The following is a 15,884-nucleotide window of genomic DNA, read 5'->3' as shown; positions in this document are numbered from 1 at the left end:
ACTCAGTTCCTGGAAAGAGAGGTTATTTCTGAGTAAACCAGTTCTATAATAACTTCTGCAAAGGTCAAACACGTACTGAAGAAATTTTGTCTTCAGGTTAAAGACTTTGTAAAGCACATTCTTTGAAGATTCTTCTAGTAATCACTAGGGATATAATAGTTCCTTACATGAATTTGATTGATATATCTGATACATTAAACATTTTAAAATTTTGTCATCAATACCTGCATATACAACAGATAAGGAAGGAATTTATTCTGTTCATGTTCAGAAAAATGTTTGTAGCTAATGCAACATATCATTTCTCTTTTTTGTTGCACTAAAGTTACTATGGTACTCTTTCAACAACTACTGACTGACAAAAGGTTCAGCTTCTGATACAAAATAATAGCTATTTAAATCCACACTTAGGAAGTGGCCTAAACAGTCTAATTTGCCATAGCAGTCACCCTTAAAACTATTTGTCATGTAGTCTAGTTTGTGTTAGCTATACACATTAACGCAAAGGGGAAAAAAAAATTAAGTTAAAAAAATTGGCTTTCGTTCCTCCTTAAAGTTGGCCGATTCACAGATGACAGACCTGTGTCTCCAAGCTGGGTGCATAGCAGGTCTTGGCAACTAAAGAAGGAGGACTTCTGCAGTGCTGGGGTTGCCAAAGTGTGCTAACAGCCAGGCCACCCCTTGCTCCCCTGTAATGGTCTTAATCTACCATGACTTAGGTTTTACTTAACACATACCTGGTCCCTTTGTAATCTTGCCAGCAGTCTTTGCTCACTGAGGACTGTGTTAGCAAGAGACTTTCATAATGGCAAGTTCTGGGAGCTGGTGGTCATTTTGGGTCTCAGTGTTTAAAAGAAACGTTGGTGATAGCCTTGCATATGCAAATTATTTTCATTGCTGGATTGAGTGCAAGAGTTAAATCAGATTTCTTTCCAGAATGGACACAAAAGGCTGAATGGGCCCTCCCATTCCACATTCATGCTGAAACTCTCAGGCCAGCCAGAATAAAGTCTGGTCTGTTTTTTTAACGTGGATACAGTCTCAACAGGAGCCAAGTAGCAAAAGGCAGCCTGCTTATCATCTCAGTTAACTATGTGGTAAAGCTCTAAGACACAGATCCTTTCCCTCTGATACATTGGTAGAAGCAAAGTTAGTACATCTGTACTTAGTTTGAGTTAAAACTGGAATTCCACTGGTGCACAACAAAGGTACAGCTTGAAGTATTCACAAAGAAACTGTAGCCACAGATTTATCCATGGCCATGAAAATCACTTTTAAAAGCCTCTATCATCCTTCTTCTTACCTTACCTTAACCTCACTTCACCTCAACTTCTTCCCAAGTAAAATACGTCAAGCTCATCCAAAGATGATTTGAGCTTCCATGGAGAAAATATGCAGAAAATAAGAAAGAAAACAAAAAGTAGCATTTGCCTCTGTAAGAGGTACAGAGATGTTCAAACATTTAAGATCCATGGGATATTAAAAGAAGACAAAAAGCCATACAATCAATACACTGCCCTGAATTTCTACTTCCCTATCATCCAAGTATCTGACATCATCCCAAGGAAATTAATAGTAATAGCAAAGTCTCTGTGGATCTTTGTTAATTTGGTAACAGTAAGTTTGATGTTTCCAACAGCTCCAGTTCAACCCATTCAACTATTTCTAGCTGAAGCACCTAAGATTTGGCTCTATATGAACTATAATGCTATAAAATAAACCCCTTAAGATGCTGTTTACTCCACTGAGATATTGTTTCTCTCCATGATTTTCATGCCCCAACCACAGCTCAAACAATATGTGCACTGAAGCAGGATCTGCATTGGCTGATTTAAACAGAAGATCAAAAACTTCTTTCCTACACTCATTAAACTGATGCCTAGGGGTGTCTAGAGCAATTTGTTTTTTCTTAACTCCAGTGTCATAATAAGATGGAAAATCATCCATGTCAAAATTGCGGGCAAATTCAACACATCATAGAAGCCTTTCTGGGCAGGTCACTATGGAATTTCATTCAGACTGGAAGGTAGTGTCGAACACAGAAATGCTAGGACAGAGCAGATGACACCAGCAGCCTTTTCCTTCCTTTGCAGCAAAATTCTCCCCTGCAGTGCACAGAGCCAGGCTAATTACACTTCTGTGGGGAGCATCTGTGTATCTAGCAGCTCCAGTGTCTAAATTTCAGCTTGATACAATTTAAACTGCTTGGAAACTTTACAGTCCTGGAAAAATAAAAGCAAGAAAAAGCTGCAGGCAGGCAACTAATAAGAGAATTAAGAAAAGCTACTAGTGGATCCTACCTGTCCAATTTTTCTTATTGTGCAAAGACAGTACCATGATTACAATAAACACTAAGCAGCCTCTCTAAGTGTTTCAGATGTCATGTAACTGGTGCCAATAAGAAGTTCTATTCAGCTAATAAAACATGTAAACTCTTCAATTTGCTACTTTGCTGACCTTAAGATTGTCCTATAAGAGGTATTTATAAAGAAAACAATTGTGTGTCATAGGCATGGATGATGTGACGTAGGCACCATTCAGAATGCACTCAGAGGAAAAACTCTGTTTAGATAAAAGGTATTCTTACATGTGAAGTGGAATTCCAGCTCCTACCTAATCCTGATTTTTTGCTGTTATTTAAACAAGTCCTGACCACCCAAATCAAGGCTTGGCCCAAAAGAGGAAAAATGAGTTCATAAACCTCAGTGAAATTAAGTGACCCTTTCAGTTATCCAGTCATGACAAATTTTTGCCCAACACTCAGTCCAATACCCAGAAGGCAGAGCTAAATCTTTTAAGCAGGTGTGTTTTCTCCAGATGTACTCCCAGAGATGCCAACATAACATATTGGGGTTCAAATCATTTCATGTGCAACAGGGGGACAGGGAAACAGCATGATCCTGGCATGATGATGGCTGCAGGACAGCCCATTAAGGATCATCCTTCCTGCTCCTTCACTCTGGAGACCTGCTAATGGACTGCTGGTGTTTTTCTAAGGCAGGCTTTAATAACCTCACATATTCTGCAAATATTTATGGAAGCATGAAAAGCAGTTAACAATCAGCTTTCTTGGGAAGGTAATGTGTGATTTTGTGTGGCCAGGTTTTAGTATCAGCAAGGGATGCAAGTGTGGCTTCTATGAGAAATTCTATATCCAGCAGAGCCAATCCCTAGCAGCTCAAAGATGAATGTGCCACTGGCCAAGGCTGGGCCAATTAGAAATAGTGGTAACACCTCTGGAATAACATATTTAATGGAAAAAGAAGTTGTTGTGCAGATGTAAGTCTGGCCAGAGAAGAGCAGAGTAAGGATATGTAAGAACAACCCTGCAGACACCAAGGTCAGTAGAGAAGGAGGGGCAGGAAGTGCTACAGGTGCCAGAGCTGCACCCTGGAGCCCATGGTGCAGACCATGGTGAGACAGATGTGCCCCTGCAGCCCATGGAGGTCCATGGGGATGCAGAGATCCACCCACAGCCCATGAAGAAGACCCATGTCAGGGCAGGTGGATGCTGAGAAGAGGCTGTGAACACTTAGGAGGCCCTTCGCTGGAGCAGACTCCTGGCAGATCTGTGGAGAGAGCATCCCAGACTGGATCAGGTTTTCTGGTAGGACCTGTGTGACCCTGTGGCCTGTCTTTGGAAGACTGCCCCATGTGATCCAGATTGGAGCAGTTTGTGGAGGACTGTTTCCCATGGGAGGAATTCACATTGGAAAAGTTTGTGGGGAATTCTCTCTTGTGGTAGTGACCCCACTGTAGGGCAGGAGAAGGGCTTCTTTCCCTGAACAGGGTCACAAGCTCGTGATGAACTGACTGTAACCCCAATTCCTCATCTCCCCAAGCTACTTGAGGGGAGGAAGTAGAGTTCATGGAGAAGAGAGGAGTAGGGGAAAGGTGTAAAGATTTACTTTACTTCTCATTATCCTGCTCTGATTTTTGTGGGTAATAAATTCAATTAATTTCAAATCTTTTTTTACCTGTGATACTATTTGGTGAGTGATCTCTCCCAGTCTTTATCTCAGCTCATGAACCCTCATTATATTTTGTCTCCCTTGTCCTTTTATGAAGGAGAATGATAGAGAGGCTTTGACAGAATCTACATGGATTTCAGCCACTACCGATAGACACCTAAACTGATCAGACTCCTACTTTCCATCTAAGTAATCTGCTCTGCTCTGAAATTTGTGAAGTTTGGAGAGGACTGCTAAAACTGCTGTGACCTGTGCTGCTCTTGGACCAACAAGGACATAGTCCAGTAGTGACAGAAATCCCTCTTCACAACTTTCTAGCTGCGATTGCATCAATCCAAGACAAGAAGGATGTGAATACCAGGTGCACAGTGAATTCTAAAGGAAGTTACTCCAACAACATGGTTCAGTATCTGCTTAAGAAACTTACCTCTCCAGATTTTATTTCCTCCAGTATCAATGAAGAAGTGAAAATGAAGAAATGAAGCATGAGATGTTTACTTAATCGGCAAGACTCTGTGAAATGTCTTCTGCTTTCACCTCCTCTCCTTTAGCATCAAGTCTAAGAATACCTTCAGAGTGAAAGGTCCAGGCTGACAAAATACAGACTAAATGTACCAGGATTACTTGTGCAAGAGTAAGAGCTGGCTGCTGCTTTTATTTCTAACTCTCTACACATGAACAACAGCACACAGTCAGAACATCAAGACAGGATTTGATTTCTGCAGATAAGTAACACCTCAAGCACCCCAAAGGTTTACATTCCATTCATTATTTTGCAAATTCTTCTGTGGTTTCTGCTGATGATATTAAACAGGTGCTTACAAGAACTTTTGCAAACTAGAGATGAGAGCTGTTATACAAGCAGTTTCTGGTAAGCAGCTCTGAGGTCTACTCATTAAGTAAACAAGGGCTGAGATGCACAAACAGCCTGAATAGTTGTCAGGCTGTATATAAAAGCTGCCCTGCTTTTGAGAGTGAACTATGTTTTTCCAGTCAGCTGTCATCTGAACCTTTTTTCACATATGGGTAGCCCAGTAGAGTACTAGTTCTGTCCAGGATTTCTGGATACACCATTTGTCTTGCACAAGAGGTCACTGTGAATGCACAGATGAAGTGTTCATTGTAAATGCACTCAGCAAGTATAATAAACAATGTACCTAATCTACTGCAGATGACCAGAGCATGTGCAATGTCTTATCGCATTTTGGCTGTCCTTTACACACGGCATCTAAACTAAACAAATGTCAATGCTTCAAGAGAATATCTGACCAGAAATACATGTTCTGGTCTGACGAAGCCTGGACACTGAAGTTCCCTCCTGAAATTCAATTTTTGCACATATTTATGGAAGGCATTGACTACATTAAAACATTAGAAACAAAACAAACTCTCAAATTCATTGCAGATTTAGCAGAATAGGTTTAGTAAAAAGGAAATATTACTCAAACTCTGAGTCAAATGGCAAGGAAGCAGCTCTGCTGCTCTGCAACACGATGGTGGTTAGTGCCACTTCACTATCAAGCCTGGGCTTCAACTTCTTTTTATAATACCATATTAATTTAATATTCACCAGCAGACTGCATTTGTTTGTGATTTCTAAAGCCAGCCAGAATTTGAGCTATTTTTCCAAATACAGAGCAATCAGCTTTACCTATGATATGTTGTTTTCTTTTTTCAATACCACATATATATAGTGGTCCTAAAGCTCTGAGACCACATTACCATTGTTATCACATATGAGGAGGGATAAGGTGATTCCTGTGTTCTCATTTGATATGAGGTGGAATGACACACTGGGAAAAACTAATAGGTACTGTTTGTAAGGAGTTAAATATATTGACCAGGCTTTGGAAATAGCTGGAATTTTCCCTTACAGAGAAAGGCTGTAGCTGCTAGGTTTTGCACAGGATTTTTCTGATGTAAAGAAAACTGCAGAAAAAGTAAATAAATAAATATGAACTACAGATAGCATTCATCTAATGGCTGCTGCTTTTGCTACTTGTGTTCTGAAAAAATACAACAAAGGAAGGTTAATATAATCAGCAGTTGTATAAGAACTACTTAAGCCAGCATCACATATGGTATATTAGCAATGTAGATGGATTTAATGAAAACTGAGATAAGTACATGCATCTGTCATCAGCCAAACCTACAAAACATTTTCTTCAGAAAATGAAATGTAATGATATAAGCATTCATCTGTAATAGATTTAGAACAACTCCAAATGGCAAAACTAGTGCCGCTTTAATGCATTCCATGAGCTAACACTAAGAATACAGACAATTCCTATGACAATTGCCTTGAAGAGAGCAGATTTTGAGATGGATCATAATGAAGCACACATCCTTATATTAACAACAGCAAAGTGGCACATACTTCTGTAAGTCACCCTGTAATGCAAAACCAAGTGTGATTTGTCACACCATTTCAGCCTCCATTACAGCTAAGGCCACAGTGTGGAATTTTTCAAGCTTCATAGGAAGATTATTAAAATGGATAACACTAGCACGCATTTTAAAGAAAATTCTCATCACTTGCCAAGTCATGCTCTTTGAGGTATCTGCCAGTGTGGGAGGGATGCATGGTCTCAAGGGGGCCTGTGTTTCATGGTCATCTCAGACAGGGGGCTGCAAAGTTCATTAAATGATCTTATCATGCTGCTGGTTCTGTTCAAAATAGCCTTGATATGATGAAGGGTTTATGTTACCCTCACTTCAAATAAAAAGTACCGAGGGATGCGTTTCATTACTGCCCTGTGACACTGGAGAAGCCACGGCTGCAGTGGTAATATTCCTCGTTTGTTTGTGTCACACAGAGAATTTATTTGCAAGAAGAATCCTGCTCCAAAGGTAAGGAAGTGTTTGTTTTTTGGAGTGAGCTTTTCCTAATAATGTCAACAAGAAATGTGTTTGTTCTCTAACTTTAATTCTCACAAAAGTATATTCTAGGAAAGATGAGAGTGTGAGGAAAATGCCAGGGAAGAGTGCCCAGTTTAGCGGAATTCTAAGGAAGCTGAGTAGCATTGATACAGAAAAAATATTTACAGACAATTTCCATGTCACGATCCTGAATAAAACACCAAGAGATATGGCTGTACGTTCTCAACCGATGGGCTAATGCTAGTCAAGGTTACAAACACACACACACCCGTACACACATTCACCTCTCAAAGGCTTTTTAATAGTGATCTGCTGCTGTGAGGCATTTTAATTCAATGGTAGACACCTTCACATGAATCAGGATAGATTTCTCTTGCATGTTTTCTCTGAACTGGATGATCTAATAAAGAACATGAGCCCTGGGCAAAATTTATCTTCTTTGATCCTACACCGAGTCTTCCTGTACTCAAAAATCAAACAAAGTGCATTCAAGATCTTTGACTAATAAATATTAATTTATTCTATATATTCGATCTTATGAATTCAGTAGTTCATAGGAACGGGCTTCAAATATATCAGCAGTAGGGAAAGTCTAATGATCAGAAACAATATTTGATCTCATGAGCAAACCACAGCCACTTTAATATGCCTTAGATACAGAAAATTAAAAGTCAATAAAAGTCAAACAAATCTATAGAAACCTCAGGAAAGGTATCTGGACATTTTTTTATTCCATATCCCTTTTGAATACCTGCTCACCTCTGTGCAATTGCCACCACAGTCCTCCTTGCGTGTGCTGGTGGCAGAATGTGTGGGAATGCAGGCAGCCACCACAGAGACCCAGACATAGGGAGCAGGAAAACCCAGGTAGCAGAGGGGTGAAGAAAAGATTATCCAGAAGTAGTTTAGTAACACCTGCAGGAGTGCATTTTGGGGATCACAATGTGAAAAAGACATTAAGCTATTAAAGAACATCCAAAGGAGGGCAACAAGGATGATGAAGGGTCTGAAGGAGAAGTCTTATGAGAAGCAGCTGAGATAACTGTATTTGTTCAGCCTGGAGAAGAGGAGACTGAGGACAGAATTCATTGCATTCTCCAACTTACTCATGTGGGGAAGAAGAGGGACAGACACTGATCTCCTCCCTCTTGTAACCATTGACAGGACACAAGGGAATGACATGAAACTGTACTAGGGGAGGTTTAAATTGAATATCAGAAAAAGATTCATCACCCAGAGTGTGTTTAAGCACTGGAACAGGATCCCAAGGGCAGTGGTCATAGCACCAGCCTGACAGAGTTCAAGAAGGTTTTGGACAATGCTCTCAGGTACATGGTGTGACTCTTGGGGATGGTGCTGTGCAGGGTTGGGAGTTGGACTTGATCTTTGTGGCTCCCTTCCAACTTAACTTACTCTATCAGTCTATCAAACACAGCTCCAGCAAGAAGTGAAAAGAGATTTTCCAGATGGAACAACAGAGGTGGGGAAACCAGCCAGAAAGGTCCAAAGAAAGCACAGGTCCAAATCAGTCAGGTTAGGTGGGAGGTCTGGCATGGAAGGTGAAGCGGAGGCAAGGAGAAACTCAGCAGACATGATGTCAGAGAAGGGAAAAACAAAGGCACCTTTCACAGAATCCCTGGGCTGCAGGCTGAGGGAGAAGAGACAGTGCAGAATGGAAAGCAGCAAGTAGCAAAATATAAAAAAACAGGCAAGGTAGCAGAACTAGTATAGTAATAAACGAGTGGGTTACCTGGAGGGAAATGGAAGTATTGATTCCTCAAGTGTTTTGTTCAAAAGCTTTTAAGAATTTTAATCTTCAGCCAGAGGACTGCTGAGCCCTCTAGTACAGAAAAGTAAGGCACAGAATTGGTTCCCTCCAGTTTGACAATTCCATTGTTCAGGTGTCTGATATCCAGAGAAAAGTGAAAGCAGATGAAAAGAACTGAACCCCATCAGATGAGAAGGACAGAACAAAACATAGTGCATGGCATTCAAAGGTGTTGATATTGACACTGCAGCAGTATGAGATGCAAAACCCGTGTAGCTACCACAAGCCTTGTCTTAATACATTTGTTTGTTTGTCATAATGGTATCATACGAGCAAAAGCCCAAATTTTCTACCACTGCAAAGCCTTTGAAGAATAACTATTCTCCTTATTAGAAAAAATAGGGTCAGATTCATCACTTTTCACAGAAAAGCAATAAAGGATTGTGGGAATTAGGAAAAAGGATAATGGTTGAATAAAGACTGCTACGTAGTGCTTGAGTGAAAACACTTTTAAATATTAAAACTGTTTAACGTGCTTGCTAGAAACAATTTGCTAGAAGCACGCCTGTAACTCCTACTAGTATTGCTCTGTCATGTGTCAGTACAGTTGTCATTTTCATACACAGAAAATTCCGAATATGTGGAGAAGTCAAATTAAATTGATTGAAATTTATACCCAGAGAACAGCTCCCTGACTGAACACACTCTGGTAAGAGCATGTACTTCAAATTCTGCCATACTAGGAAATACTGTTGGCAGAATAAATAACTTGCTTAGAATTCCCATATTTCATAGCAAACTCCAGACAATACTGTTTACAAAGGAAAAGCATAGACTGATAGTAACGCTGAACTGCAAATGAAAATAAAATTGTACATTACACATGGAAAATCACACATATTGCTGATGAGATACATTAATGAATTTTTTGGAATAGACTGGGACAGTAAGGGACTTGCATGCACCAGAAGACCATAGCAGTCTTTCTCCATCCTCAGGCTGGTGGTCCACACAATCTCCTCCTGTCACTGCTCATAAACAAGGCTGAAAGAAAGAGGGAGCTGTGAGAGCAAGCTGTGAGAAACCTCTCCCGCAAGTTGTTCACAAGTGGCTTCAAGGTTCAGGCTGCTTATGAGAGTAACTGCACTGTGCAACATGCCACATAAACCAAAGGGTACAAGGGATTAAACTAAAGTGCTCTTTTCTGCCTCTGAAGAGTTTTAACCAGAGTCTGGACACCCAAGTTAGCCACCCAAGCCCTAGGCAGGATCTCAAAGGAAGCATCATCAGCCCTTTGAGATGTGAATTATTGCCAGCTGCAGAAGCAGAAAATGAATGACATCCTAGACCCAAGGAAAAAGAGGGAGATCATGAATATGATCAGAAGTCTTATTTTCCAAAATCAGAACAGATTTCTGATTGTTTTTACATCAAATAGTACCATTAGCATAGATAGTATTATCTCCTATATATGTCAGTCAATTTTTAATCATTCAATGCATATATAATAACCATAGTCACAAAGCATGGTCCAAGCAAAGTCAGAACAATAAAATATTGTATTATTTCTGGGGAAATGCCTAATGCCCTGAAAACTCTACCTGACTGAGCTTTGTAAGAAACACAAGAAGGAGGAAAAATAGCTTTCCTGACTCATAAAAAATTTTGTAATTTTTAAAAATACATTTCCTATTACAATGTGTTCTACTAGAGGAAGAAAATTCATCCTTTCTTTACATTCTTTCTTCTGGCTAAGAAACTTTTAACTCTGTCAGAGAAGATTACCAGAAAAAGCCTCTCATTATTGTTCTCATGAAGGACTGACACTAGAGGCTTAAAAAAACCTTATTTAGTCCTAGCTGTGGCAGGGCAGTTTAAGTCAGAACTAACTGCAAGGTCTATAAAAGTACGTCACAACTGCCTATGTGCTCTAATAGTATATTTCTGCTCACCTGTTGCATCATACTGAGATTATTTATTCAGGATACTTTGGAGGCCGCTTCCATGAAATCTTTTCCATTCTTCTCTCTCCCTATTAAATGAGGCCCCCTGTCCTAACTACTCTGCATGAGGCTTCAAGGCATGAAAATAAACTGTTTCCAAGTGATAACTGCTGCTGCAAAGCCATGATACAGGCTTAAGTCCTGTTACACTCCTCTGAAAACAGCTGAAGTAGGAGACAAAAATATGAGAGCCGGAGAAATAGTGCTAGACTAAGTCTGATATCCCTGACTGTTCACATGCAGTGCAGGTTTATGGTTTATGAAACGGATGACAGGACAGAGGTGAATTCAAACATCCATGTATGTGATGCATAAAGGCAAAAGAAACCATATAAGTTATTTCAGTGGAAGTATTGTGTAGTTCCTACAATCACTATGCACGGCCTCAAACAGATAATTCAAAATATAAGATAATTTAGGATAAGGTGATTTGACAGTTCAGAGGAGCAAATGCTGGCATATTTACATATTGTGTTTATTAAGGACATATAAGGATCAGTAATGATGCAGAAATTCTGATGTCTTCAGTAACTTTGATACCTACTTGTACAAATTTCAGTGTTCTCCAGCCTTAGGGGAAATGAAAACAAAGAATATTAAGAACTGAGTAAGAGAAAATTTGGCACCAAGATATCTGTATGTTAACACAATATAAAAAGTTAGGAAAGAATAACCTGGACAATGCTCTTAGTGTACCTGATCAAGCACACACAAAAAAAATACCACCAATGATAGACAGAGAAAAGTACTAATTCCTGTCCCTGCCCCACCTCACATCCCTGCAACAAAAAAAGATGCCCCCAGAACAGTAATGGGTAATATTACATACACACTGTGGTCTTGACAGAGTTCTTACATTCTTCTAAATACTGCCAGCACCAGATGAATAGCAACGGAAACTACTTCTGAATATCTCTTTTAGTAGCTTTAAATTTTTTCCTTATGATTTTTTGCTGTGGGGGTAGGTGTTGGAAAAACATATCTATAAAATGTACTAAATCCACTACCAAGAACATATACAATCAAATCAGGAGGCATAACATTAAAAAACAGTAAAGGATATATGTATTCTGAAAGTATATGCTTTGGCTCAATTACACCTCGTAGCAATGAGTTCCATAATTTTGCCTTATTTAGGACTGATATTTACCCTCATATATATATATATATATATATATATACATATATATATATATAAAAGAGATGCATTCACAGTACATTAGACAGGAATTCATAATAATTCAGAAGGATGAAGCTATTATGCTTTGCTATCTCTTCTGATAAACATTATCGAAAACATTATTTCCTGGCATTTTATGCTAGGGCCCAGGTATATACGAGAATTTTTCTTCCTGCACTCCAGAAAGAGTTATTCTTAGAGATTAACTCCTAGGGTGGAAAGTCCATTAGTTTTACTTAGATGGCTTTTACCATATTTTTCTCATACCTTTGAAGATTACTCCTAGTACACAAAAAGTTTAAAAGGGTAGTAACTGCCACCTGGGAAGAAATATTTGGGGTGGCATTGATGTAAATGTGAATATTTATAGAATACATATATTTTATGAAAGCATGCACTTGTATTAAGTGAACATTTGATCTCAAATTGGTTATCCCATAGCACAGCTGGAGGTGTTCAGCAATACCTGCAATTCACATTACAGACTAATGTCAACAATTATACATCCATAATTTGTTCAGGACCAGAAAATATGTTCAGTAACTCTTTTCTGCAAGACTCAGGCTCAAGTACTGTGCTTCTATTATTTGGTGGCTGTGAGCTGATATATGAAGGTTTAACAGGGAACCACGGGGGAGTTACAGGGAAATCCTAACAAAAAAGGGATCTCTTCAAAGGGGCTGATTTTGTCCTCTGCTCACAGAGTTTTTAAAACATGTCTATCAATTTTTCACAAGACAGCCAATTATGTAAAGATTATCTGTTCCCAGTTTTGTGTTTTCTTATCATGCCTGGCAGGGGAATGCCAGCAGTTTCTTCAAGCTTTTCCAAGTTAATCCTGAGGGGCTTGTTTACTATGTCTCTATGGCTCTGATTAAAATAAATTACAAATAATTTCCATGAATTCAAACAATGCTGAGAGAGCCCTAAATACTTGTTAAAAACTAACTGTTCTGGAAAATATTATAATGGCGTGTTCATGCAAAAGCACATAGCAATTTGAAAGACAGCATGGATATACTAATTTCATATTTAATGAAGTTTTGAAAGTTATGATACAATTTTCTGGCTGCAATGTGGCATATAGAGAATTTACTGTTAGCCCACAAAGAGTCATCCTGAGGAAAATATTCTTTCCCTAGGATAAGATTCATTCCAGAATTTAAGATTACTAACTAAAGCTGAAAGTACAGAATCATCACAGATATACAAATACATTAAATGAGTTTGCTCTGTTTTGAAAATTGAAGAGAGGAAAATATTTAGTAAACAAAGTGGGTTTTACAAATCAGCATCTTATGAAATTATGTATATTCTTTTATATACAAAAATTTTCTACATTTCCAGACAAAGCCAAGTGCCAGAATGATTAAATAGTCACTTTAAAATTTTAGAGACATGATTGAATAATGAGGCCAAAAATCCCATTAGATATGGCAATTTTTTTTTATTTGTGTGTACAGTTAAAAGTATCCTAATTGCTAAATTACAGAATACAAGAGCACTGTCCTGATTGTGAATGTAAATGTCACAGGCAGATGGAGGTGAGAGATATTTTAGGTACACGAGTAAGAATTCAGATCACTGTAGACAGCATATCCTCAAGTGTCAGGCCTGGAAAGAGAAGCTTAAACAGTGAGTCATTCCCACAGTTATCCTGATCCTACTAAAAAATCGACTGTGTAACCCTAATGCTTAAAATCCAAAACATCAAGAATGTGCTTTAGGCATGAAAACAGGTGAGGAACCAATAACTTGTCATACAGTTGTTTCAAATTTTTCCTTTAGAGAAAATGAATAGCCAATATATGCGCCATGAAGTGCGGGGCTGTGAAACCAGTGACCTGAGGAACTTCTGGGAAAAGACCATTGAACAACAAACTCAGTATCTGCAAAATGAAAAAGAACGTCAGAGAAGAAGCGCTCTGACAAAGTGGGTAATCTGCATCCAGAAAGTTAATACTTGAGTTTGCATTGCATTTTTTTTTTTTTTAGTAATGCCTGTATTTAAGTTATGCAATGAAATCTGAAAGTCATTTAGGTTTACAGAAAATAATAAAGCTTCCCTAATTACAATGTAATACTAATGTGTTTCATCTATGACTTCATAGGACAGAAGAATAATCCATAATTCACTGTTCCATAAATGAGTCCAAAGCATAGAACTTTCTGAAATTACCAGGACAATATTTAACAGTGCAGGCTTGCCTTGAACATAAGCCCACATTCTTTCTCTGTGGCTTTGCTTTCACAAGCAAATAGTTTGGATTATTTAAGATTGTTTAATCTGTGTATGATAAATCCATTATAAAGTAGATGGTCCAAGCATACTGACTAAGCCAACCACCGTCTGTAGCCATATCTACCTTATTCAGTCACATTCCCCTTAATCAGTCACTGTAAGAGAGAGTAGTCTGCAGCAAGATCAGCACAGTTTTATTTCACATCTCCATGAGTTGAAGGCATATGTGAAGATATATACTTTTGTTATTTCTTATATTTTGTCTTGAGATCAATCATCCTGTGAGAAAGCAATTTTCCAAAGCCTTCCTCATAGTTCTCTTTGCATTGTTACTTGAAAAATTAAGGGCAAGGACTGCCTTACATTACTAACCCTGGAAGAAAGAACAGTAGAATTAGTCTCCAGCATGTTTTATCCATTTGTGACTAACCTAATCTCAATGTTACAGCTCCTTAGTTGAGAAATTCCTCTCTTATCTGAGTAAGACTTTCTGTGGTACCTAGATATTATGAAAAGAAAATAAAGGGCCACATGTTACTGAAAGCTATCTGCTATGGGTCCAACAGAAGCTTCAGCATGTCCAGTGTCTCCAAGCTGAGCAGGACAGAGGCACGAGGCTGGGGAAGTGCTGGGTGATGTGACCCAGCAGGTGGCAGCAGGCAATCTCCAGTGCAGGTGACAAGTCACTCTGGCACACAGGCACTTGAGAGAGGGCACACTGGAGATGAAGATGAACCACAAAACTCAGGTGACGCCTCACTGGGATTTAAGAGCTTGCCCTGAGATACCATCCAGCAAAGAGCTCTAAAGGGGCAGGAAAATTTGCATGACAGCTGGGGAAAAGCACCAAAAAATATCATCAGTGGGAAAGATGAAGAGTATAAACCATTCAGTGTAAAATTATGGGGACAAGCTGATCTATGTTTCCTTCCCTAGGCTCAGAAATGAATGGATGGAGAGGCTGGAAAAACGGATAAAGATGTTAAGGACCCAATCTGAAGACCCATCCAGCTGAAGAGCCCACGGTCATTACACATTTGGGGGGAAAAGAAATCTCTTTTGTAGGAAAGCCTGATGCAAAAGCTGAAGTCAGTTTTATTTTGTAGCTTAAACGAGCTATAATTAATTACCTGTCATTGTTAGAAGTTTCATACGTGAAATGTCAATTGTTGCTTTTAAGATTATGCATCTGTCCCTTCATTTGATAAATGGAGAATGTAGCACTCTGAAGTATTTAACCCTAATAAATCATGGTTCACTGAGATGTAAATGGGAAAAGAGTTTAGTTACACAGTTGTGCCCTGCAAAATTATTTCCTCAATATTTTAGGTTTCTGTATAAACTGGTTGTAATATAGTGAATTTAGATGGTTTAATGAATAGTAGAGATTTTAAATTTTTATGCAACACAACACAATGCAGACTAAGGAATATGGAACATGCACAATGCCACCACATCTCACACCACTAGTGAAGCCCAGACTGTTGGGAGCTGCAGATCCTAGCTGTCACCTGTGCAGCTCTTAACATAGATGTATTTATGAACAGTCTCTGTGAGACACCTACAAGAGCTGCCTGTTTAACTCACATTAACTTGGCCAATCCAAATTAGCTAATTTGAGACACCATATCAGCACTGGTAGAACAACTTTAAGCTCTGACACTCTGGTACCTGATCTGGCTTGTCTAGACGTGGATTGATACCTCTGTTTCACAGAGTAGCTTGGCGCACTTTCACAGCTGCCTGTCATCATGAGTGACAAGCACTTTTTTCCTTCTAACACTTTTTCCCTCTAAGACCCAGTATTTATTCCTTAAAGACCAGTACTTTCAGAATCTAG

The 15,884-nt window shown here is 38.9% G+C and overlaps 1 protein-coding gene across 1 annotated transcript; it reads left to right on the top strand.

Moving 5' to 3' along the window:
• Positions 1-6,732: 6,732 nt before the first annotated feature.
• LOC310923030 (protein FAM240B-like) lies at positions 6,733-15,158 on the top strand. Its single transcript, XM_083884088.1, has 3 exons — positions 6,733-6,821; positions 13,591-13,735; positions 14,981-15,158. The coding sequence occupies exons 2-3, from the start codon at positions 13,596-13,598 to the stop codon at positions 15,057-15,059; spliced, it is 219 nt and encodes a 72-aa protein (XP_083740214.1). The 5' UTR covers positions 6,733-6,821; positions 13,591-13,595; the 3' UTR covers positions 15,060-15,158.
• Positions 15,159-15,884: the final 726 nt, after the last annotated feature.

The sequence above is a fragment of the Zosterops lateralis genome, assembly GCF_965231275.1.
Source record: "Zosterops lateralis genome assembly, chromosome: Z".
Taxonomy (NCBI): Eukaryota; Metazoa; Chordata; class Aves; order Passeriformes; family Zosteropidae; genus Zosterops; species Zosterops lateralis.
The sequence above is the reverse complement of the archived record's forward strand: the minus strand, read 5'-3'. Positions and strand labels throughout refer to the sequence as shown.

Excerpts from the sequence above, each read along its gene's own strand:
- LOC310923030 (XM_083884088.1), top strand. The coding sequence starts at position 13,596 with ATGAATAGCCAATATATGCGCCATGAAGTGCGGGGCTGTGAAACCAGT. Across the intron at positions 13,736-14,980 it reads AGAAGAAGCGCTCTGACAAA|GCTCAGAAATGAATGGATGG; the intron begins GTGGGTAATCTG and ends TTCCTTCCCTAG.